At 36.0% G+C, this 23,130-nt stretch overlaps 2 protein-coding genes across 3 annotated transcripts in view; both read left to right on the top strand.

Moving 5' to 3' along the window:
* celf1 (cugbp, Elav-like family member 1) overlaps window positions 1–2,907 on the top strand; it is a 40,305-nt gene extending 37,398 nt beyond the window's left edge. For both annotated transcript variants that reach the window (XM_042490210.1, XM_042490218.1), the window contains one exon: window positions 2,055–2,907. The gene's annotated coding sequence lies outside the window, so the exon portion shown is untranslated. The remainder of the gene's footprint in view (window positions 1–2,054) is intronic.
* A 3,722-nt stretch (window positions 2,908–6,629) lies between these two features.
* Window positions 6,630–11,797, top strand: LOC121942923 (toll-interacting protein-like). The gene is given in 7 exon segments (XM_042486233.1): window positions 6,630–6,772; window positions 8,983–9,031; window positions 9,034–9,131; window positions 9,392–9,574; window positions 9,663–9,815; window positions 10,901–10,985; window positions 11,494–11,797. Coding segments are annotated over 7 exon segments (822 nt in total). The 5' UTR covers window positions 6,630–6,739; the 3' UTR covers window positions 11,715–11,797.
* Window positions 11,798–23,130: the final 11,333 nt, after the last annotated feature.

Below are 23,130 nucleotides of genomic sequence, written 5' to 3'. Positions count from 1 at the left end.
AAAATATATTAATCGTCGCCTGGCTGCTCAAACCAGAGGTGAATTTCTCCTCTGCTCTTTTTTAATCACATGGGGAGCTCTGTCTCTGCTTGCTTGTGTGTCTCTGGCTGTGTGTCTGAGTGTGTGTGTAGCCTGTTTGCCACCTGTTGAAGGCGGGAATATCACTCCGTTATGCCGCCTCGCTGTTCTGTATATAACGTCCGATAACGGAAAGGGGAGACGGAGTGGTAAGACGTACTTATGCAACTTGATAAAAAAGTTTTTACCATCGAGAGCTTGACTTTTGCCCGCTGTGTTTGTGCGTTTATGACATCAAGTCGGCGACTAATATTACCTCCGAATTTCCCGAGCGTTAAAGTCGTCATCGTGATTATTCCGATATTACATCAATGCTGCATTGAAATGGCACTTGTTTTGCCGACGTCTTGCGCGGCAGTTTTTCGGTGCCGCACTGATACCGCGACGTAAGGACTTGTTTCGTAAAAGTTCTCAAACTGTCCTGCGGTGGAGACGCGGCGTTATGTTTCTGTGTCTGTGTCCTGCATGTCCTCACTGATTCTGCATTTTATTCAGGCTGTCATACATGTGTGTTGTTGTGTCCCCCGTCAGTCCCTGTTAGCATGTCCTCCCTCTGTCCCCGACACGAGACGGGTTTCCATTAACCCTCAAATTGCGCAAATTTAAAATTGCAAATATAAAATATGACTAATAGAAGCATGTCAATTTCGAAAAAAAAGTTTTTACGCTCGCATGAGGAGGTGTTTCAGGCAATTTGAAAAAACGATATTTCAAAAAACTGCAATGGAAACTCTTTTTTTGCTTTTCTTGGTCACGTACGGGGCTCGCCTCTCCATTATCGCTCACATCCAACACAATGTTATGGTAACGTTTTCAGCTGTAAGTTTTATTTTAGTTCCCAGAACGTTCTTCTTAAAGTTCGGGTAACATTCTCTATAAACATCAAAAAATGTTTACTTTTTTAAATTGTAAACACATCACATCATATCACATTTTGATTTTAAAAAACGTTCTGTAATTTCAGTCCTCAATAACATGTTCTGAATGTTGCTTTGAGAATGTTCTTCCTTTGTTCTCATGTAACGTTGTGGGAACATTTTATAAAAAAGTTTCTATTATCTGTCACCGCCAAACGTCACCAAAACATCTTCATAATGTTGCAGTCAAAACGTTTCATTTAACCGTACAGGCACATAATTTGAAATGATAAACGTTCTTTAAACATTAGATTAAAATGTTTCTTTAAAACGTTTTTGCAACTTGTAGAAAACGTTAGCCAATGTTGTAGGAAATAATGAAATAATAATGTGTTGGAAACAATGCCGGCGAGTGTGGTGGCTGTATTAGAAACACAGGTGCACCGCAAAAAATTCGAACATTGTGGAAAAACTTGGTAGTATATTCTGGACTCATTACACAAACCAAAATGTTCATTTTTTCTGTTTTATTTCGATAATACGGCCTACGGTTAGAAAAAAGTAAAAATAAAAATAAACAAAGGGAAAAACATGATTTAAAATATCAGAAACATCCAACTCAAAACTACAGAGGAGCCGAGGGCGACTGTGAATGAACGCTGTTGTTTTGTTTTGAATGATTTTAGGAAATATTGTAATAATGTGAGATAGTGGATTTCTGATTCTCATGAGCTGTAAGACGTAATCATCAAAATTAAAACAAAAAAAGGCTTGAAATATTTTTGATTTACGTATAATGAATATACAATATATGAATTTTTTAAATGACATTACTGAGAAAATTGAACTTTTCACGATATTCTGATGTTTTGATTCACCGCCATGTTTCCTCACACAACGTCACAGTGCAGTCGTGTTTTATCGACATTTAGAAAAATATCGCAGAAGTTTTGCGCGGATCCGTAATGGAAACCCGCCTGCAGACGGTTCTGGTGTCGGGACGGTAACGGAGGCCGCACACTCGGATGATCATTTCCTGTTGTGTGTCTCCTGTTTGTTCTCCATCAGTTTAACTTCGGGTTTGTCTCCCTGTTGTGTTTTTCTTTTTGTTTTCTCTAGATCTCTTCCTGTTTGCCCTAGCATGTTGATGTGGCGTCACAGTTCATCGTCCAGTCCTTGTCCTCTGCGCTTCTCTGATGCTTCCAATTTTTCTCCATTGACCCCCATTGATTATTACCAGGAGGTTTTTGTTTCCCACGTGTCCTCTTGTGCTGCCAGCAGGGGCGCTAGAAAGACTGCCCCCCCCCCCCCAACCCCCGAACACGCTTAGAAAACATCCATTCAGATTATTACGAACAAAAAAAAGAGATATATTTTTCTAGAACGTACTCATCACTAGAGATTTTTGCAAAAATTCAGTTTGACACGAGTTTGTTTTTGTCTCCCGTGTTGCGGAGCAGTCCTCCCAGTGCCCCCTCCCTCTGGTTTGTTGTGTTTTTCGTGTGAAAGCAGCTAATCGGTGTTTTGTGTGTGTGTGTGTGTGTGTGTGTGTGTGTGTGTGTGTGTGTGTGTGTGTGTCCTAAGTTAGAAAAACTTTTCAAACAGGTTGGTGTTGTTAGATATTAGAGGGTTCATTTTAGGCTAGCTACGATTCATCCGTGGAGTTCCTTTTTTGAGTGATGTCGTGAGAAAGTAACAAATCGTTCTCACTCTCAAGTCGTCAGATAGCGACGTTTTGTCGAGCTCCGTCGAGTCTTACGGCGATGCACGGGGCAGCCGTTAGCGTCTCTGTGCGACACGCAGCTAAAACACATGAACATGAACATGTGACGAAGGCAATGAGCAACAAAAACAAAAAATACCCCCCAAAAATGTGTGTAAATAAGTACAAAAATTATAACAATAATTACCATAAAATTAGTAGAAATAAATCGACAAATATTTAAGTAAATAAGTAAATTTAAGAAAAGGAAATGAGAATGAATTATTATTTTTTAACCTAATTTCTAATGTCATTTTCTAAATTACTCATTTCTTGCAAATATCAAATATGCAAATATGTGGTTATTAACCCTTTGAAACCTGAGCAAGCGGGCTCGATTTTTTTCGAGAATGTGACGACGGCAATGAGCAACAAAAGGAGAAATGACCCCCAAAATAGCAAGAAATAAGTAAAAAGTATAATAAAATTACCTTAAAATTAGTAGAAATAAATAAATTAATAAACAAATGTGCATTTATTTATTTAAGTAAGTAAGAAAATGAAAAAAGGAAATGACCTGGACACTTTAAAAAAGAATTTTGTGGCATAATTTTTAATATTTAATAATTCTAATTTACTTAAAGTTAAGTTTTTCCAGTTTTTCTCTTTTTCCCCTGAACTCTTTAAAATCAATTTTCTAAATCAACTAATTTCTTGCAAATATCTCCTTTGTGTCTGATAGCCACGCAGCTAAAACACATTAACCCTTTGAAACCTGAGCAAATGGGTTTGATGTTTTTTAACGTGAAGACGGCAATAAGCAACAAAAGAAGAAATGACCCAAAATAATTATTATTATTTAAAAAAACAAGAAAATTTTCTGAAAATTGGTAGAAAATAAATAAATGAATAAATAAATAAAAATTCCGCTGGCTCTTTAAAAAAATATTTTCTAAATCTTCTTATTTCTTGCAAATTGTGGAACATTCCTCATCAAGTTGCTCTTTGCCTTTTTATTCATGTTTTTGAAAGAAATCACAAAAATTTGTTTTGGATTCAAAGGTTTAACGGCGTCTGAAAGCAGCACCGGGAAAAGTGACGTCGCTCCAGCTTTTAGTTTTGGATTTCAGACACCTTAAAAGATAAAATCAGGAGTTCAAGTTTAAGCGCACGACATCCTGAGAGTGTTTTTCTGTCAGAAAGCCGGATTCAGCGGGCGAGCCGCCGCCGCTGCGGTCAGTTAGTTTGCGTTGTTGTGCTTTTTGGTGAATCCAAATTAACCGTTTTAAACGTCAAAGTTTAAACAAACGGCGACAAAGTGTCGCTGTTTGACCTCCTGGGAATGAGAACGTGCTGAGTAACATTTTTTTGTCATTTAGTGTGAAATTTGACTTTAAACCTGTCGACTGACCTCCGCAAGCACATCATGCTGTTCTGCTCGTTTTTTGGGTTTTTTTAGTTTTCTTTGTGTATGTTTGGGGAGAATCAGACAGAATCCACAGAGGGGAGACTTTTGTCACAGTATATTTAGTATGCATGTTTTTTTTAATATATATATATATATATATATATATAATATATATATAAAGTGTATCTGCACTGAAATTCTTGGCAAAATGTGATCTAGTTTGTGTTAAGTTAATGATGAATAAACTGGTGCCAAATGTTTTGCACAATCAGCATTTTCCCCTTTTTATTGGCTCTACTGGTCAGACTGGTCGGAGGAGCAGAGCGTGATGATGCAGCCGGAGGCGTCACGTGCAAAACGTCGCGCGCTGAAAAGTTCATTCAGGCTCGATGTGAAGTTGGCTGGTTGCAACATTAAATTAACCCTTTGAAACCTGAGTAAATAAGCTTTTTTTTTTTTTTTTTTTCAAAAACAAGGAAAGAAGGTAATGAGCAAGAAGTGATGCAAAATAGCACAAAAGTAGTTTTTTTTAAAAAATGACTAAAAAAGCGCAACAAAAAAGGAAAGCTAAAAAGAAAGAAAAGACCTAAAATGCTTAAGAAACTAATTCTGTATCATAGTTTTAACCCTTTGAAACGTGAGCAAATTTGCTTGATTTTAATTCAAGAGCACATAAAGCAGGCAATCAGCAAATTAATGACCCCAATTAACAAGAAATTATTGAAAAAATTATGAAAAATGGAAATTACCTGAAAATAACCAAACAAAAAAAAAAAAAGTAAAAAACCAAAAAAACAGGAAATAAATTGAAAAAAGTCCAAAATAATAATAAAATTTTGAGAATAAAAATGACTGTGAATATAGTTTTCTTGGTATTTTTCCTTTCTTATTAAAATGTTTTCCAATAATTCACTCTCTTTTTTCCAGCTAATTTTTTTGTAGGTAATTTTGTTGTCACTTTTCAGTATTTTTTATTTTTTTATTTTTTTGCAATTTGCAGATTATTTCTTACTAAGTTGCTAATTGCCTTTTTTGTTTATGTTTCTGAAAGACATAAAACCAATTTGCTCGCTTTTTTTTTTTAAAGACTTAAATGCTTGTGAATAAATTGTTTAAAAAATTACAACATTGGTGGAATTACTTTCAGACATTTTTATGTGAAAAAAGTTCTGTATTAAAGCTTTAAGTCATTCAGAGCGAGAACGCCACATCAACAACAGCCTGTCAGATGTCACATGTTCACCTGCTGCCACAAAGGTGGGACAACTACAGAGGCCTGGAGGGGACACACAGGTAAATACTGAGGTAAATATTTCAAATGAGAGAGGAAGTGACAGAAACATCTGCATGAATCTGCATGAGTCGACCACAGATCCTCTGAACTCTGGTGTTTGTTTCCAGATATCATGGTTGATGTAAATCAATTTTAAATCCAGTGAGAGAATTAAGACACAGATGTTAAAAAACTGCAAAAAGCTTTGGAAAAATAAAATAAAATAATAATAATAATTTTAATAAATCAGTCTTTTGCATTAGAATCTGCTGTTTTTTTAATAATAATAATAATAATAAGAAGAAATTAAATAATTTAAAAAAAAACCAAAAAAAAAACATCTACCTGTCCAGCAATGCTTACATACAAACTGTAATACATTCAAACAGAAAATAAAATTAAAATCATAAAATATCATAATTCCATGTTAAAATACATTTTTTAATCACCACTATTACTACTACTACTATATACTTAAACAGCAATGCTTACAAACATACTTCAATAAATTCAAACTAAATAAAACCCAAAACAAATAAATGTAATTCCATGACTACATAAAAAATAGAAATAATTACTACTACTACTACTAATAATAATAATAATAATACAAAATTAATCTAAAAAATCCCATTTACTTACACAGCAGTGCTTACTTACATACCTTAATAAATTCAGACAACAGAAACAAATAAACTTAATTTTATGACATTAAAAATTAGTAATGACTACTACTACTTATACACTACTTCTACTAATAATAATAATGAATAATAATTAATTAAATAAGAATCACCTCAATAATGATAATAATATAATAAATTACTTTAAAAAAAAAAACCCATCTATTTATACAGCAATGCTTACATACAAACCTTAATACATTCAAACAAAAATAATTTTAAAAAATCATAATTCCATGATTAAATACATTTTTTCATTATCACTACTACTACTACTACTACTACTACTACTACTACTACTACTACTACTACTTCTACTGCTACTGCTACTGCTACTACTATTACTAATAATAATAATAATAAATAAATAAAAAAAAAAACACATATACTTAACCAGCATTGCTTACAAACATACTTTAATAAATAAATCAAAAAAATCAAATAAACGTAATTCCATGACTAAATAAAAATTAGTAGTGACTACTAATACTACAAATAATAATACTGAAAGAAAAAAAAAATTTAAAAAAAAAATACATAAACGTATATGTTTCCGAATGTCATTGTAAATAAAGTTTTCACTCTCTCTTAAAAAAAAAATTAAAGAGGAAAAACACTTCCGGTCAGTCGGACGTCACTCAGCTGCGCTGCTGTCGGTGCTCAAAGTTGTTGTTAATTTTATTAAAAATCGTCTGTTTTTAAAGAAGAATCTATAATTTAATCCACCGGAGAGACACCATGGCGACCACCATCAGCACTCAGCGGGGACAGGTCTGTCTCTGTCTCTGTCCCTGTCTCTGTCTCTGTCTCTGTCTCTGTCTCTGTCCCTGTCCCTGTCTCTGTCTCTGTCCTGGTGTTAGCCTCTGAGCGGAACTAGCTTCAGTTTATTTAACATCTGTGACTCTTTAACAACTTTACACATGAAATAAAAATCACAGAGAGACACACGTCCGTCCGCACGCCGTCTGTTACCGACGAATTAACGTTTAAGTAACGTTTAATTAACGTTACATAACGAGCTGACGGTAGATTAGCTAAAGTTAGCATCTTTAACGTCAACAAACCGTCACTGCGGCTCGTGCGCGGATTAAGACGTGAAGTAAACACCCGAAAACAACAACAACGACAACAAATAATAATAATAATAATAATAATAATAATAATAATAATAATAATAATAAAAAAGTGGTATAAATGCACCGCGATACGGTTCGGTTTGATTTTATTTCGCACATTTAAAGAGAAATAATACAAAAATGAAAATACAGCGAAATTAAAAAATCAGACTAAACAAGAAGAAACCAAAAGATTCTCAGATATAATTGATATAATTTGGGTTACATGTCCGAAAAGTTGTGGGAAGAAGTCTGCACTAGTTTAATCCCACTCCCTCTCCGTAATCCCCGAAGATTATTTATCCAGCTTCCCTTTAACAACAATAAACAATGTTTACTCATCACATTATGTATTTCTCCATTTCCGTTTTCTCACAGTATATCACAATTATTAATTCATGGTTGATGCTCGTACTTTTATCAAAAAATTGTATATTACAAATATAACTGTAATATGTTTTTACTATAATATCCTGAAAATCATCTCTTTGTACCTTTTTTTAAAAATTGGAATTTAAAATATGGAATTAACTGAAAAAAATCAAGTTTAACAAAAAAAAGTCACAACTTTATTAAGTCCTAAAAAAAATATTATAATTATGCACGGGTCATAATTAATAAATAGATAAACCAATTATGCACTGTGCTGTTTTTTAGTAGTATATATATATTTTTATTTATTTGTTGTTTTTTACTCTGACAGTATTTTTTTATTGACAGTAGCTTTCAGTGTTCGATAACTTTACGGTGATTCTGTGAAGAGAATCAGCGGCCTGTTGTAAAAACGCCACGTGTTGCTGATCACACGCACATGACTCGCACGAGAAGGAAACTATTGGCCAAATCATAACGATGAGTCATTATAGACTCGTGATATCTGCAAGATTCAAATGATGACTGTGATTTTTGATCGCCATCGATCAGTTCCTCGAATTTTTCAGTTTAGTTGTTTTTTTATATTAAACTCACAAAAAAAAACACACATAAAAAAACATAATACGAGTAAAATAAGCTACAGGATAACAAAACAGTAAATCCTTCATAATGTAACATTTCTGCAGAGCCTCAAAACCCTGGAAGTGATACTTTTTTAAACCTTTTAAACTGTGCACACAAAATTAGCTTTTCACTAGATTATAATTTAAGAAAAAAAAAACCTCTGCGCGCAAGTTAAAAAATCTTTCAGGACTTTAGGACCTCCGTAAATTAGTCTCTCATCTAATTTGTTTAAAAAAAGCTCCCAAAAACAAAACACAAAACCACTCTGACTACAGCCAGTGTCCTACTCTGGCCTCCTGATTGCCATGACAGTAAAGTCGATATCACAAACTGATTTCCTTTTTCAATCATGACAAAGTGAACATGTAGAAAACATCAACCTTAAGTTGACGTATTTTTCTTGTTTTTCACAGTGAATGAATCTTACATCCACTGACAGCATCGTGTTTTATGTCTCCGTCTGCTGATGAGCCGTCAGGATGACAATACGCATAAAATGCTTTTAATTCCACTACAGAACAGAAATGATCATCACGAAAATTTGGTTAAAAAAAAAAAAAAATCAATATCAGTGTCAGTTTTTGGCCATATGAGTTGTTTTTATTTCGCTGTATTGGATATCAGAAAAAAACCCAATGTCGTGTTTCCCCCACATTAATTCAAAAAGCTGAAAAAAAGTTCACATTTTTAGATAAAACTTTAACTTTATTAAGTACTTTATTAAAATGAGCAAAAATGTGTATTTTTTGTTGAAACTGTTATCAGTTATATCGTGATTTTTTTTTTTTATTTGCGTATATGCAGATATTTTAGGTATTAACTGGACCGGCTCCTCAGTCTCAGGTGTGTGCTCGTTTTTGTGCTCAGGTGTATATCGGGGAGCTTCCTCAGGACTTCCTGCGGATCACTCCCACCCAGCGCAGCAGCAGGTGCAGCTGGACGCTCAGGCAGCCAGACAGCTGCAGTACGGAGGATCGATAGGCACTGTGGGGCGACTCAGCATCACTGTGGTCCAGGTAAACATGACTCAGCTCTGGTGCACTTTCTCGATTGTATGTTGTAAATGCTGCTTTGTGTGTTTTCTTGATGTATTCTGAAGTGGTGATAAAATGCTTCTGCACATGGACGTCATTTTCAAAATGTGCTCCGAGTGTCAATGTCGCAGCTCTTAAAGACAATTTAATAGTGGAGCATTTATATTTAAAATTACAGACAAAACACGCCATAACAGCAGCCACGCCGAACGTATCACCTGACTGTTTGTTTTGCTGTTTAGGCCAAACTGGCTAAAAACTACGGCATGACTCGGATGGATCCGTACTGTCGGATCCGACTGGGCTACGCAGTCTACGAGACGACGACTGCTCACAACGGGGCCAAGAACCCGCGCTGGAACAAGGTGATCCAGTGCACGGTGCCTCCGGGAGTGGACTCCTTCTACCTGGAGATCTTCGATGAGGTGAGGAGGTCTCAGAGCGACCTGCTAAATATCTGCACTGTGTTCGTGCGTGTGAGGTGAACTCATGTGGTTTGTCGTGCGTTTCCAGAGAGCGTTCTCGATGGACGACAGGATAGCGTGGACTCACGTCACCATCCCCGAGGGTCTGAGGGAGGGCAACGTGGTGGACGAGTGGTTCAGCCTCAGCGGCAGGCAGGGCGACGACAAGGAGGGCATGATCAACCTGGTCATGTCTTTTGCTGTAAGTACATTCACAGACACCGTGTGCTCCGAGGAGGAGTACAGTTTATTTAGCTTTTTCTTGTTACTGTGAGGGTTAAAATTCTGAAAAATTAATGAATATTTGATATTTATGATTAGGACTGTTGTTTGTCAAAAAAAAATAAATAAATAACCCATATTAATGTATAATATATTTTATAGCCTGATTTTAAAAAGTGCCGTTTGTGTGCAGAATTTAACACTGCACAAAAATAATAATGATCACCGTTGCTGCTAATCATTGACATATCTCAGGCTGTGATATCAAAAAAATATATATTTAGCAGTGGTATACTGAAAATAATTCATTTTTTGTGTGTTTTTTGTGTTTTTTTAAAAATCTAAATACATAGTGCCATCATGACAAAAACCTGGCACCTCAAGTATTGCAATTCTGAAAATTAATAATAATATTTTTTTATAAATATGATAAGGACCGATGTTGGTTAAAAATAATACAAAGATAAATGTAAAATGTAAAAAAAAACAAAAAACAAAAATCAATAAAAAAAATCAATGTGTAATATTTTTTAAAGCTTGATTTTGAAAAGCGCTTTTTGTGCGCAGAGTGATAAGAATTGGTGTAATATTAAATATTAAAGCGCAGCCTAAAGGGTTAAATGCACTTTCTTTAATGAATAAATGTGATTCATGGTGCTGGTCAAATGATGATTTTAATTTTGAATGTCACCATTATGAATGAAACCTCAAACTATTCAGGACACTCTTCATTTTCTCAGTCTTTTATCAAATAATTAAACATTGATTTCTCCACTTTTTTCCCGTGTCCGAAAGCGCACCGTGCGTGTGTTTTTCGTTTTCAGGGTTTGTGTCTCGGCCTCCTCTCTGCTCACTGTTTGCTCTGCCGCCCTCTCTGCTGCTGTAAATGGATGTTTCCCCAAAAAGCAGGTGGTGGAGAGCAGATGATGAATGAAATGTGTTCAGTTTCACTGGAGAAGCTCCTCATGTTGTCTCCGTGTCTCTGTGTCTCTGTCTCTGTCTCTGTGTCTCTCTGTCTCTGTCTCTGTCTCTGTCTCTCTGTCTCTGTCTCTGTCTCTGTGCCAGTCGTTACCAGCAGGGATGATGACTCAGCCTGTGGTCCTGATGCCGTCTGTGTATCAGCAAGGAGTCGGATATGTGCCCATTGCAGGTTAGACGCATTCATGCACACACACACACACACACACACACACACACACACACACACACACACACACACACAGTCTGTGAAAACAGGCTGATGTATAACGTCTCCTGCGGCTCTGGAGGAGATTTGTCTGAGAACATTAGCCAGATGATGTCATCATGATGTCACTGGGTTTATCGCAGTATTGGTTTATTATAAAAACTATGGATTTGTAACAGAAAGCCTGCGTCACAGTGCGTGGACGTCCCCGTCTTTTGCTTTTTGGAGTTTGCAGGACATTTTCTTGCCAAGTTCTTCATTATTTGTTTTTGAAGGAAATCAAACAAATTTTCTTTGATTTTCGAGGTGTTACAAGATAACTGTTGATGTTCCAGGTCTTTAAGGGTTAAACAACTTTTGTCTCAATCTGACAAATCTTTTTGACAGCGTAGGAGGGAAAAACCCCGCCTTCAAAAATATCCGTGTCCGTATGGAGGCGTCATTAAGCTCCGTGTGTGTCCTGTGTTTCTAGGAGTGCCTGCAGTCTACAACCAGGGCATGGTGCCCATGGCGATGCCGGCGGCGGTGCCAGCTGGAGGTCAGGGCCAGGTGTGCAGCGAGGAGGACCTGAAGGCTCTGCAGGACATGTTCCCCAACCTGGACAAGGAGGTGGTTCGCACTGTACTGGACGCACAGCAGGGCAACAAGGACGCTGCCATCAACTCTCTGCTGCAGATGGCTGAGGAGCTTTAACTGCACAACACACACGCACATGCATGCACACACAGACTGTCCACCCTCTGCACACACACACGCACGCACACACAGACTGCTCGCTCTCACACACACACACACACACACACACACACACACACACACACACACACACACACACACACACACACACACACACTGCAGCCATATCTGAGCTCGCAGCAGCTCGGCTGGTCGCCACAGAGATCCGTTTCCTCGCCCTTTATTCACTCCCCGTCGGCCTAACAGTTCATGAAGCCGTTAACACACACAGCTCCGTCGCCGCTGACACTGGATCCTCAAACATCTCAAACATCACAACATCTGTGTGAAGTCACTGCTTTAAGATGAAATCGACGGCAGGCGTTTTAGGAAATTCGTGTCAGGATCAGTGAGGTTTGCATCAGGCTTGGGCGGCCCCTAATGTGTCATACCGTCATGAAATCTCACAGAGGTGTACGTTACGTGACGGTATTTGTGTGCAGCACTTTACTATTTAAAGTCCTGTAACGTTATCCCCACCACCGACAGTCGCAATCTTTCTCAGCTGAGCTTAGAGCTCTGATCAGGCCCAAAAAATAAAACGCTCGACTGTACATGAACCCGCACCGTTTCAGTCAAAGCCCGACCCGAACCCGTGGACTTAAGATGGATTAAAAACCCTAAATTTCTGCGGTTAAAAAAAATATCAATAGTGATATAAATATATTAGGGTTGTCAACATTAACTCATTAGTCACGATGCATTTAAGGTCTGTACATAACGTGTTTTTTTTTTTTTTCATTTATTTTTTATTGTGTTTATCACCGGTGGACATTTACGTATTTAAGAGGCTGTGACGCGCTGAGTCTAAAAGCCACAGTGATAATGTCTGTATCATATGAAACTAGAAGATCTAATAACACTCTAAATGTAGTTAAATTTTGACGATGGAAAAACAGCACGGTCATTTCACAGGGCTCCACTGACCTCTGACCTCAAGATATCCAATAGAAGACCAGTTCTGTGGGTTCACGAGTCTCACCTTTACAGACACGCCCACTTTATGACGTCCTAAGCAGCTTTTTACTGTTATTTGATTCCTAATCAAGACAATCTGGTAAGAATCGCTTTACCTCTTCAATATGGACTTCATTACTATTTCGAAATGCAAAATGATGGAATTAAAAACGTGATTAAAAAATACAGTTAATTATTGAAATTCTACGATTAATTGTGATTTTTTTTTTTAATTAAATGAATGGTTTGACAGCCCTAATATATATATTTATATATACACACAACGTTCCCGCAAATCCTTAAAAAGTCTTAAAAGGCTTTGAATTCATTAATCTGAAAAAAGGTCTTAAATATTTCAAAAGTCTTAAAAATGCTCAGACATTGGAAGTAGGATTTTACAAGTCGTTTCTTTTCTGACGTTGCTTCATAAAATCACAACATAATGAATAACATGTTTTGTTTTTTCTAATAATTGAATGAATACTGTTCACTAAACTCGTCATGATGGGAATCCGAGCTGAATCTCACATGCAAAGTGAGAAACACAAAATCGCCAAGAAAAAGATTTTTCCCACTCTGTTGGTAAACCAGACAGATATTTTTATGATAATAAAATACGTTAATTGTCTTCAGTGTGTTCCACTATAAAAAAACATTGTTATTTTTGTTTTTTTCAACATTTGATGAAGATAATCTAAAATCTATAGTGGACAAAATAACGTCATGTTTTATGTTACGATAAAAAAGAAATTCTTCAGTTTTGGTTATTATAAAATCAGTCTTAAACTTCATTCTGAGTGACATAAAAAGTCTTAAAATGATTTCTCTTCGAGCTGCAGGAACCCTGATATTTAAATATGCGCCGTGTTCTCAGCTGAAGACATCCAGCAGCGAATCATGCGGACGCCAAACGTGACTTTTGCCGTTGGGATGTGAAGCTAAAATTAAAATAGCGGCGCTATTTGACGACTTCGGACCAGAACGGGCTGGTTTAATAGAAAGATGAGCGTCTGTATTTTGACGGAATTAAAATAATAAATTAATAAATAAAATAATACTGTCTGAATTTCTAAATCCCGTGTTAGACGGTGTTCCTGATGCCGCCCAAGCCTGGTTTGTATCGCAGCCCGCGTTCCCGCCGCTGATCCCAGTTCGATTTTTCCTGTTTGAGCTGCAGAGAGTCGAGTTCAGAGTCCATCTTCTGTTGATGTTGTTCTTAATCGTGTGTGTGGAACGTGTCTGTCGTAACCTGCAGTCAACTTCTGTTTCATACGTAGCTGTAAAATGTAAAGTGCATTCAGAATCTGATAAATTATTATGATGTATTAAATTATATAAAATTCTGTATATGGTGATTGGAGGATGAGAAAATAAGCCGATGGACTGAGGTTTAGAGAAATGAACGCCTCGTCGCTCCACTCTGTCGCAGTGATCGCAGATTATTTCTTCTGCAGTTTTGATGAAAAACATTTTCAGTCACTGGAGTTTGAATGTGAAGACGGCGATGAAGTAATATCCCGTGGAGTTACCTTTTAACCCTTTGAAAACCAAGCAAATTGGTTTGATTTGTTTTGAAAACGTGGAAAAAAGATGATGAGCAACTTGGCATGAAGTGTGCTTCTGTCACTGCACTTTTAATCATTTAAAATATGCCAGGTTTTGTCCCTGGCATATTTACACGTGTATTTTATGCTGATGTTCGTTAACATGCTGCGTTACTATTAAGTAAACATTTAAGATAAGTAAGTGTTCTGCAAATTGCAAGAAATTAATAGATTTGGAGAATTATTTCTAAAGAAGGCTAGGAAAGTGTCTAAAAATCCTAAATTTATAATTCCCCCATTACATAATAAAATTTATTTTATAGAATTATCATGAATTTTAAGCACTTTTTTCAGTTTGTTTTTCTTTTTCCTCTGCTTTTTCCCCCTCTCTAATGTTTAGGTAATTTTCTTGTAATTTTCCTTTTTTTGGCATATTTCTGAGGTCATTTCTCCTGAATTGCCTGTTTCCTAAATTTTTGAATGAAATCATGTCAATTCACTCCGGTTTTAAAGGGTTAAATAACTGCAGAGTTTTCACAAAAAAAGTGTGAGTTTGATGAGAAATAATATGCTCTTTTGATGAAATCGGGATATTTCGAAGCCCTGCAGGACATTTGTTTGTTGAGGTTTTCAGACTGAAACGCATGCACGTTGTCTACACTGATTTCGGTAAAGTGGAGTAATTCAGTGCACTTTTATTGAGCTAAATATCCACGGCTGCATTCATAAATAGTTTCTGAGGCCGGAGAAAGTGACCTGACTTCCATGAAATGTTCTCTGGATGTTGACGGTCCCCTGAAGCGGACTCTTGGGGTCTTTACTCGGGTGCCACCATCAGGTCAAAGCTTGAGGGAGAAACTGATTTGGGAAACTGATTCCTGCTTCGTAGTTTGATGTGTTGGACTGCAGCTTCTTCTAACAACACGAGCAGAGCTTTACGTGTTTGTTCTTGTTTTTTTTTTTTAAAGCCACGGTATTTGTATTTGTTGTAGTTCTGAAACTTTCCATCAACACTCGTAGGTCACAAGGTCTCAATTCTGATGTGCTGTCTGCCAAAGGTTTCATTTCAACCCCACCGCCGAGAAAAATGTTGGCACGATACTTTCTTCAGACCAAGGAAAATGTTCACATTTGTACGTCATTATGAAGCGGATGTGTTTCAGCAGCGCTGTGACTGAGGTGTTGAGTTTAGGCACAAAAACACACTGGCGATGGCTAAGAAAAGATCATGTTTGGGTTTAAAGTACCTGGTTTTAGTGGCACAGTTCTCTGCGACAGCGACTCCTCAGTAAAAACGAGCACTTTTCATGCCATTATTCCAGCAGGAAACAGCAAAAACGCAACCGCTTTCTCCAACTATCTCGACATGTGTTATAAAACACAAAAAAACAACTTTTTGTGCCACCATCCTGGCAGGAAATGCATCAGAGTGTCGGTAAAAGACAAACATTTTTCAAGCCGCTATTCCAGCAGGAAACGCAACGATGTCTTCAGACGCAGCAGCTTTTTCATGCCGCTCTCCTGTCAGGAAATGCAGCAATGTCTCAGTAAAAACAACCGCGTTTGTGCCACTATTCCAAAAATGCAGCATCTCTTGGTAAAAAATACAAACTTTTCTTGCCACTATTGTTTTAGAAAATGCAGCGATGTCTCGGTCAAATACAATCTCTTTCCTAGCTGTAAAAACAGCGATTGGACACTAAAAACACCTGAATTTTGTGGCTAAAAAGACGCTGGAAACACAGCAATGATTTGCTCAAATACAGCCTTTTTTGTGTGTTTCTCTGTGTGTGTGTCTGTGTGTGTGTGTGTGTGTGTGTGTGTGTGTCTGCAGCGTGGCAGGGGAGTCAGTTCATATACTAAGTCACTTTAAAAATGTTGACATGCAAAATGTATTTGTTGTTTTTGCAGAAACATACGATGCCAACATTTTCCTCCGGCGGTCGGGGCGGTTTGTTTGAGAGATGATGACTGATAGTTGTGACTTTTCACTTGTGATTCCAAAACTGTCACTGATGAGATTCTTAAAAATGTCGTTTCATTCTGTGTCACTTTATTGATTCTCTTATTTTCAGTTCACTGCTGCACGGCATCTGGAAATCCCCGCACTCGCAGTTTATTAAATTAATAATTAGCAATGATTAAAATGTCAAATTCCTGGCATGAAGTGCAGGTGTAAAGTTTGTTGAACTTGGCTGTTATCGGGTAGTTTTGGGAAAAATAAACCTTTATGTGACGATCAGACTTACAGTGAAACCACCTTGAAGATGTGACGTGTTCGACACTCGTGTCCAATCTTCACATGAGCTGAATTTAAGACATTTAAGCTCCGAAAAAGTGCCAATGCCAAAAGAAGCAGCTATATTAACAAGGGGGAGACTAATATTGTTTTTTTCATTAGATTATTAGTAGTTAATGGGACCAATGACTGATATTTGGAACCGATATGCATTTACAATAAAAATAATTTTTTTTTTCAGTATTTAGAATTTGGAATATAACAAACTCCCTCACAAAACTTTGTTTAAATGCATTTAGAAAATGTTTAAACAAAACTTAAAGCTTTCTTTTTTTACTTTCTTTATTGTGCACAGGTTTATTTACAGAATACACAAACACACAAGTCGAATTTAAATGCATAGAGATACATATATATAGCAAAAACAATTTTCTCTCTAAATATTAACCAAAATAATAAAAATACAGTATGATTTTTAGCTTTCTTGTGATATATATTTTTTATTTTCTTGATTGTGCACAAGTTTTTTTTTCTTTCTTTTTTTTTTTTTTTTTTTTTTTACAAAAATACACATTAATAAAATACAAATGCAGTGAGATATACAGACATTTTTTTTTTTAAAAAAGTTTTCTCTCCAAATGTTAATATATATATCAACTTTCTTTATTGTGCACACATTTTACAAAAATAAAATACAAATGAATATAGACAAAAAAAACAAAACAAAACCACCACTAACAACAACAACAACAACAATAAACAGATTTTTTTTTTTTTACTCCAAATAATAAAAACAAAAAACATCATATCATGTAAAGATTGTCAGGAGCCATGATTTTGACAAAATTATATTATCATTATTGTTGTTGTTCAAATTAATATAATGATAATATTCTATATTTTATTATTATTATATTATTAATAATAATTATGAGATTTTTTTGTAAGACGTTTCTTTTCCTCCCAGCTTTAACAAAATATATGTACAAAATAGTCAAACTAACAACAACACAGAAGATAAATAATAAACATTATATCACTACATGAGGCAATAAAGAAATTAAAATTAAGAATTAAAATAAAATAAAAATAAAATGACATGGATAGTAACAAAGTAAATATATTAACATTAAAACAGGGGTTTCACTAAAAAAAAAAGCATCAAACTTTTAGATTATTACAAAAACGTATAATAGATATTTGTCGTAAGGTGGCCACAGCGGCAGAGGTCATTGACCTTTTCAGGGTGGGAGCGCGTGCTGTGTGTACGGGGATGTCCCGGAGTGAAAAAACACTGAGAAGCTGCGGGACAGTTTCACCTTTTAGCCAACGAGGTGTAAAAAACAAGCGCACCCAGAAACCCCGACAGGAAGCGGAAAGATGTCGGAGGAGAAATGGCGGTTAGTTTGATTTGACAGTTTGACGGAGGAAGTAAACTCAACTTTACCGCGTTAAAAAAGGACTTTAAATGATTCAAAACTCGGATTATTTTTGGCTTCTTGTTTTTATTTCGGCCGGCGCTACTTTCGGACTAAAAACGGAACATAAATATTCGCGGAGCGGACGCATATTCGGACTTTGAGGCATCTCTTCAGAGGTAAGAAACAACATTTTTAAATGTCTTTTCGTTTATTATGCCGGTTAATCTGAATATAGACGTTAATTACGCTTAACGGTTGAATTGCGGAGAATTTAACGATGTGTAACGTTAGCGTGACAGAAGTTTGCGCATTTAAAGTTACAGCCGATATTCATCCGCGATGCTTAAGATGTTTAGGACTAGCTTGTGTGAGTTTACTGTTTTCACTGTCCCAGGACCATACTGCGTTACTATAACGTTTAGACTGTCATAAATAGTGAATATATAGTTATATATTTTATAAAAATATCACTGGACGGGGAGTGCAGGTGTACTGGATATCACCATCGGGGCTGTGATTCGGTCGTAGGCACAAGGCCCTTACTGCACGATTATTATTATTATTATTATTATTATTATTATTATTATTATTACTAAATAATAATTTATTTACATAAAGAAAAAATACATACAATACATCAATGCCAGGGATATATAATTCATGATTAATCAAGACCAAATGTGCAGTAAAACCGAGTAAAAAAGTAAAACAAAAAAAGTAGCAAACGGATTCAAAGTCAGATTTATAAAGTAAAAAAAGTTTTAAAAGTTAATAGAGGCTCTGTATGTTTTAAATTAAAAACGAAATAATAATATAATAAGTGTATATATATATATATTTTTTTTTTAAATAATTTTTTAACCATTTATCTCTATTTTTCTAGACTGTTGAGATTTATTTTTTGTTACTATTTGTGCACCTTGTTTTTTTCTTTTACTTGGCAACTTGTTTTTTGATTTTCATTATTTGATATTTTTATATTTGTAATATTTTTTACTATTTTATTGTTCTTGTTGCTTATCCCGTACCTCATAGCTGCTGTGACCGTTTCCCCACTGTGGGACTAATGAAGGATTATCTTATCTTATCCTATCTTATCTTATCTTATCTTATCTTATCTGAATAAACGTATTTATATAGCACTTTTAAAATAGTTGTTTACAAATTGCTTTGACAGACAAAGCAAAGGCAGGATCTCTGGGAATAATAAAGATAAACAACAACAAACGTGCCAAACAGAGAAAGGTGTCGGACAGTCAGGCTAAAAGGCCAAAACAAAATATGTAAACAAAAGGTCAACAAGAATAAAGCAAATTTTTAGAAGTTTTGGAAAACATAAAAATAAATTCAATAAAAGATGATTAAAAACAATATAAGAGGTAATCTAACAAGAGGGCATCACATCAGTGATAAAAACAAAGACAAGATGATAAAAATAACAATTATTTTATATTTATTTATTTATTGACTGATTTTTGATTTTGTCAGTCTCAGTCCTCCATAGCTTTGTGAGTGTGTTTGTTAGAGACGGTATGAACTGGTGGTTATAAAACCAACGTGACAATTTTTTGTCTTTTGGCGCTATAGTAATTTTATATATCGCACGTAGAATGAGCCGTGAGACCTCAAGTATATATTTGATATCTCACCCACCTCTGAAGGAGTGCTTTGTATGCCTGGTATGCAGAGACGTGCAATGCAAACAGGTTTTGCAGTGATTGGGTTGTCTTGTTGCTACTTTTACCAAAGTTACTCGAGTATTTCCCCTTAAATATTATATTGTAGTTCTCTTTACATCCTGCATGAGAGCAGCCTGCATCAGCTCATTGTTGTTCCGGCTGCAGAGGGAGAGTTAAAGCGAGAGGAAGAGGAGTGAAGAATAGGTGTTGGATGCTGTGATTTCATTAACACTTCCTCTCCCGTACCCCTCCACCTTCACTCACCCCTGAGGAGTGACATCTCACACCATCAGGTCATCTCCGACCAGTGAAACCAGCATTACAGATGGTGTTTCACCAACACATGAATACAGGCCAGCCTAATCCCACTGCTGGTCCTTTTCCAGTCTAATCTGTTTACATGAACCTCTGTGGCCGAGTGTCGCTGCTGTGATCGATCTGCCCGACGCTTCGGTCCACAGCACCAAACTGCAGATCTTATCAGAAAACTGAAAATCAAAATCAGAAATACTTTATTGATATTTTTGGGGGGATATTGTGGTTCGTTACAGTCGCTCTGATGCCAGCATAGAGATTTATAGCAAGTAGAAATAAATACCAGCTCAAGTATGTCAAAATATAAGTACAGTAATAGTAACAATTAGCAATAGCATGTAAATATTTAAAAATAAAAGTATGTATAGTATGCTGAGTATGTAAAGTACGGATCAACATTGGGGTTAATATTTGACATTTTGTCCATTATCTGTATCTATCTTTTGTTTTAATAATTGCTAATAAAATTAATGAATTAAAAAGTGCAAAGTAAGTGTGAGCATGGCAGGACATTTTATTTTGAAAAACCTTAGGGAGCTTTTTTTTTATCAATTAATTTTCTATTTAAATTTTACTGAATTTAATTTTTTTAAAAAGTTGCAGGAAACTTGCTGTATATGATGAACAAACATATACTTAACAAACATTTGCTTAAGAGTTTTTAAAAATTTTGTGTCTGAGTTTGTTATATTCCAAATTCTAAATATTGATAGAAAGATTTTTATTGTAAATGCATATCCGTTCCAAATATCGGTTATCGGTCTCATTAACCACTAATAATTGTATCGGTATTGGCCCTAAAAAGCCATTTATCAGTCGACCCCTAATGTTAAGTGTGTAAATATATAACATAAATGTAAAGAAATATAGCAACAGACAATTAGCACCAGTATGTGAATATTTAAACTATTAAGTGTGTGAAATCTCAAACTGTGCCTTATGCCACAATTTAATTCATAAAACTAGTTAAAAATCTAAAAATATAAATATGTGTACAATGCAACAATGAACATAGATATACAAAAGTAAGAATTTATACAATAGATGTGTCACATTTAATATATAGCCCACATATTGGAATAATTGCACAGAGGAATGCTGTGGTTGAAATATTGCACCAAATATTGCACTTACTGACCATTTTTCCGTTCCACTGACTTCTGTTTTGATGTTTTAAAATTTCCCAACTTTGTGGAAATGCAATCTCCGCAGTGTCAGATTTCAACATACATGTTTGATTTTATGTGAGAGCTCGTTATGAAACTAAAACGAGTCGGTGGGAAATGAATCCCCGCAGTGACAGAACCCAGTTTCTTCTCTGCACCAACTTTAACCGTCGTCACAGCTATTTTAAGGGGATCGCCTGAGGGGCCATGCTACTTTATATTCTAACATCACACTGTTATTATTACACCAGTGAAATCAGGAGCCCAGTCATCTGCAGGCAGTCAGGTGCGGCCGCTTCGGCTGGACGATAAGGATATTTGCACAGCAGCAGGTGTCATGTGATTTTTGCATATTTGACTCATATTGCCCGGTCCTGCTGAGCAAATGATGGGACTGCTATCTGGGCCGTGTTGAATAATTCACAGCCTTCCACTTTAATGGCTGCAATGATATTTATTCCGGTTTATTTCATTAATACTGAATGCTTAAAAAGTGAGAATTCTCAGGAAACGGCTGCAGCTCTGCGGCTGAATTTGAAAGGAGGACACACACACACACACACACAGACAAACCGCACATTCACACACACACACACACACACACACACACACACGCACACACACACATACACACACAACCTGGACCGTGAGAAAAGTAGAAAGGCGCTGAGAGAGCTGAGAAATCTCTGCCAAGGCCAAACGCAAAACCCAATCAATCGAAAAAATGTTGGCAATGCACATTTCTGTAAGCCATGAATATGTTACAGCTGCACTCAACGCTGTGGTTAACATGTGGTTATGTTTAGGCTCAAAAACCACCAGTTATGGTTAAGAAAAGACCAGGTTATGGCTTCAAATACCTGGTTTACGTGGCACAATCCTAGCAGGAAGCAGAGATGTCTCTTTATAAAAAACACTTTTTTATGCTACTATCCTCGCCAACAGGTCGTTACTAAACACACGCGTTTGAAGCCTAAAAAGCAGATGGAAACACACCAATGGGCACAATGCAAAAAATGTAATGAATGTAATTTATAATTTTCATGTAAGGAAAATTTAAAACAACAATATAATGACAAAAAATGTCCTAATATTTTGAGAAAAAAAATAGTAATATTAAGAGAATAAACTTTTAATATTACTGGCATTAAGTTGTAGCTGTATTAGGAAAAAAGTCGCAATTTTATGAGAATAAACTCGTAATATTATGAGTATGAAGTCATAATTTTACAAGAAAAAAGTTGTTACGAGGAAAAAAGTCATAATTTTATTGGAATAAGGTTGAATATCACAAGAATGAAGTCGTTATTTTATGAGAAAAACACATTTTACGAGAATAAAGTCATAATTTTACGAGAAAGGAGATATTACATTATGGAAATAAACATATTACTAGCAAACTGTAAAACAGTTGAGAGCACAGGCACCTCCCTGGCAACCGCTGGTCTTGGTGGCTTCGTTTTTTAACCTTAAAGGTTGCCACTTGAAGCAAAAAGTCTTGAAAAGTGTTAAGTTGTAGTTGTTTAGTTATAGACAGCACCAACATCAAACCATTTTCAGCTCACATTTTTCTGTTTTCCAGATTGAAATGCGTGAGAAAGAGGCTTCATTGCTCTTTCTTTCAAAAGTATGCACAGTAGGCGGGTTTCTATGACTATGATTTGCACAAAAATTAAGCAATATTTTCAAAATGTCGACAAAAGACAATTGCGGGATGACTGCTTTTCCACTGAGTGATATTCTGCGACTTCTCCTCTGGCGATAACACTCAAGTAACCATGGTGATGGATGTTGAAAACATTAGCAGGTTTATTTCTATTGCAGCCACCACACTAGCCGTCATTATTTCAAATAGAGGGTGTGTTATGCGAGCGATAATGGGAAGGTGAGCCCCTTATACGTGGGAGCGGCCACATATGAGGGATTTCTGGGAGGTGATAGTCCACGATTTCACAGAGGAATTGTGGATTCAAAATGTCCGAATGATCTGCTCAACTTTTGAAGAGTTATGTGATGCAATAACAGCTTTTATAGCGACTCTTTGGCTCTTAAT

This window comes from Plectropomus leopardus, chromosome 1 (genome assembly GCF_008729295.1).
Source record: "Plectropomus leopardus isolate mb chromosome 1, YSFRI_Pleo_2.0, whole genome shotgun sequence".
Lineage (NCBI taxonomy): Eukaryota > Metazoa > Chordata > Actinopteri > Perciformes > Serranidae > Plectropomus > Plectropomus leopardus.
Note: the sequence above shows the minus strand (reverse complement) of the source record. Positions and strands in the feature narration are given on the sequence as shown.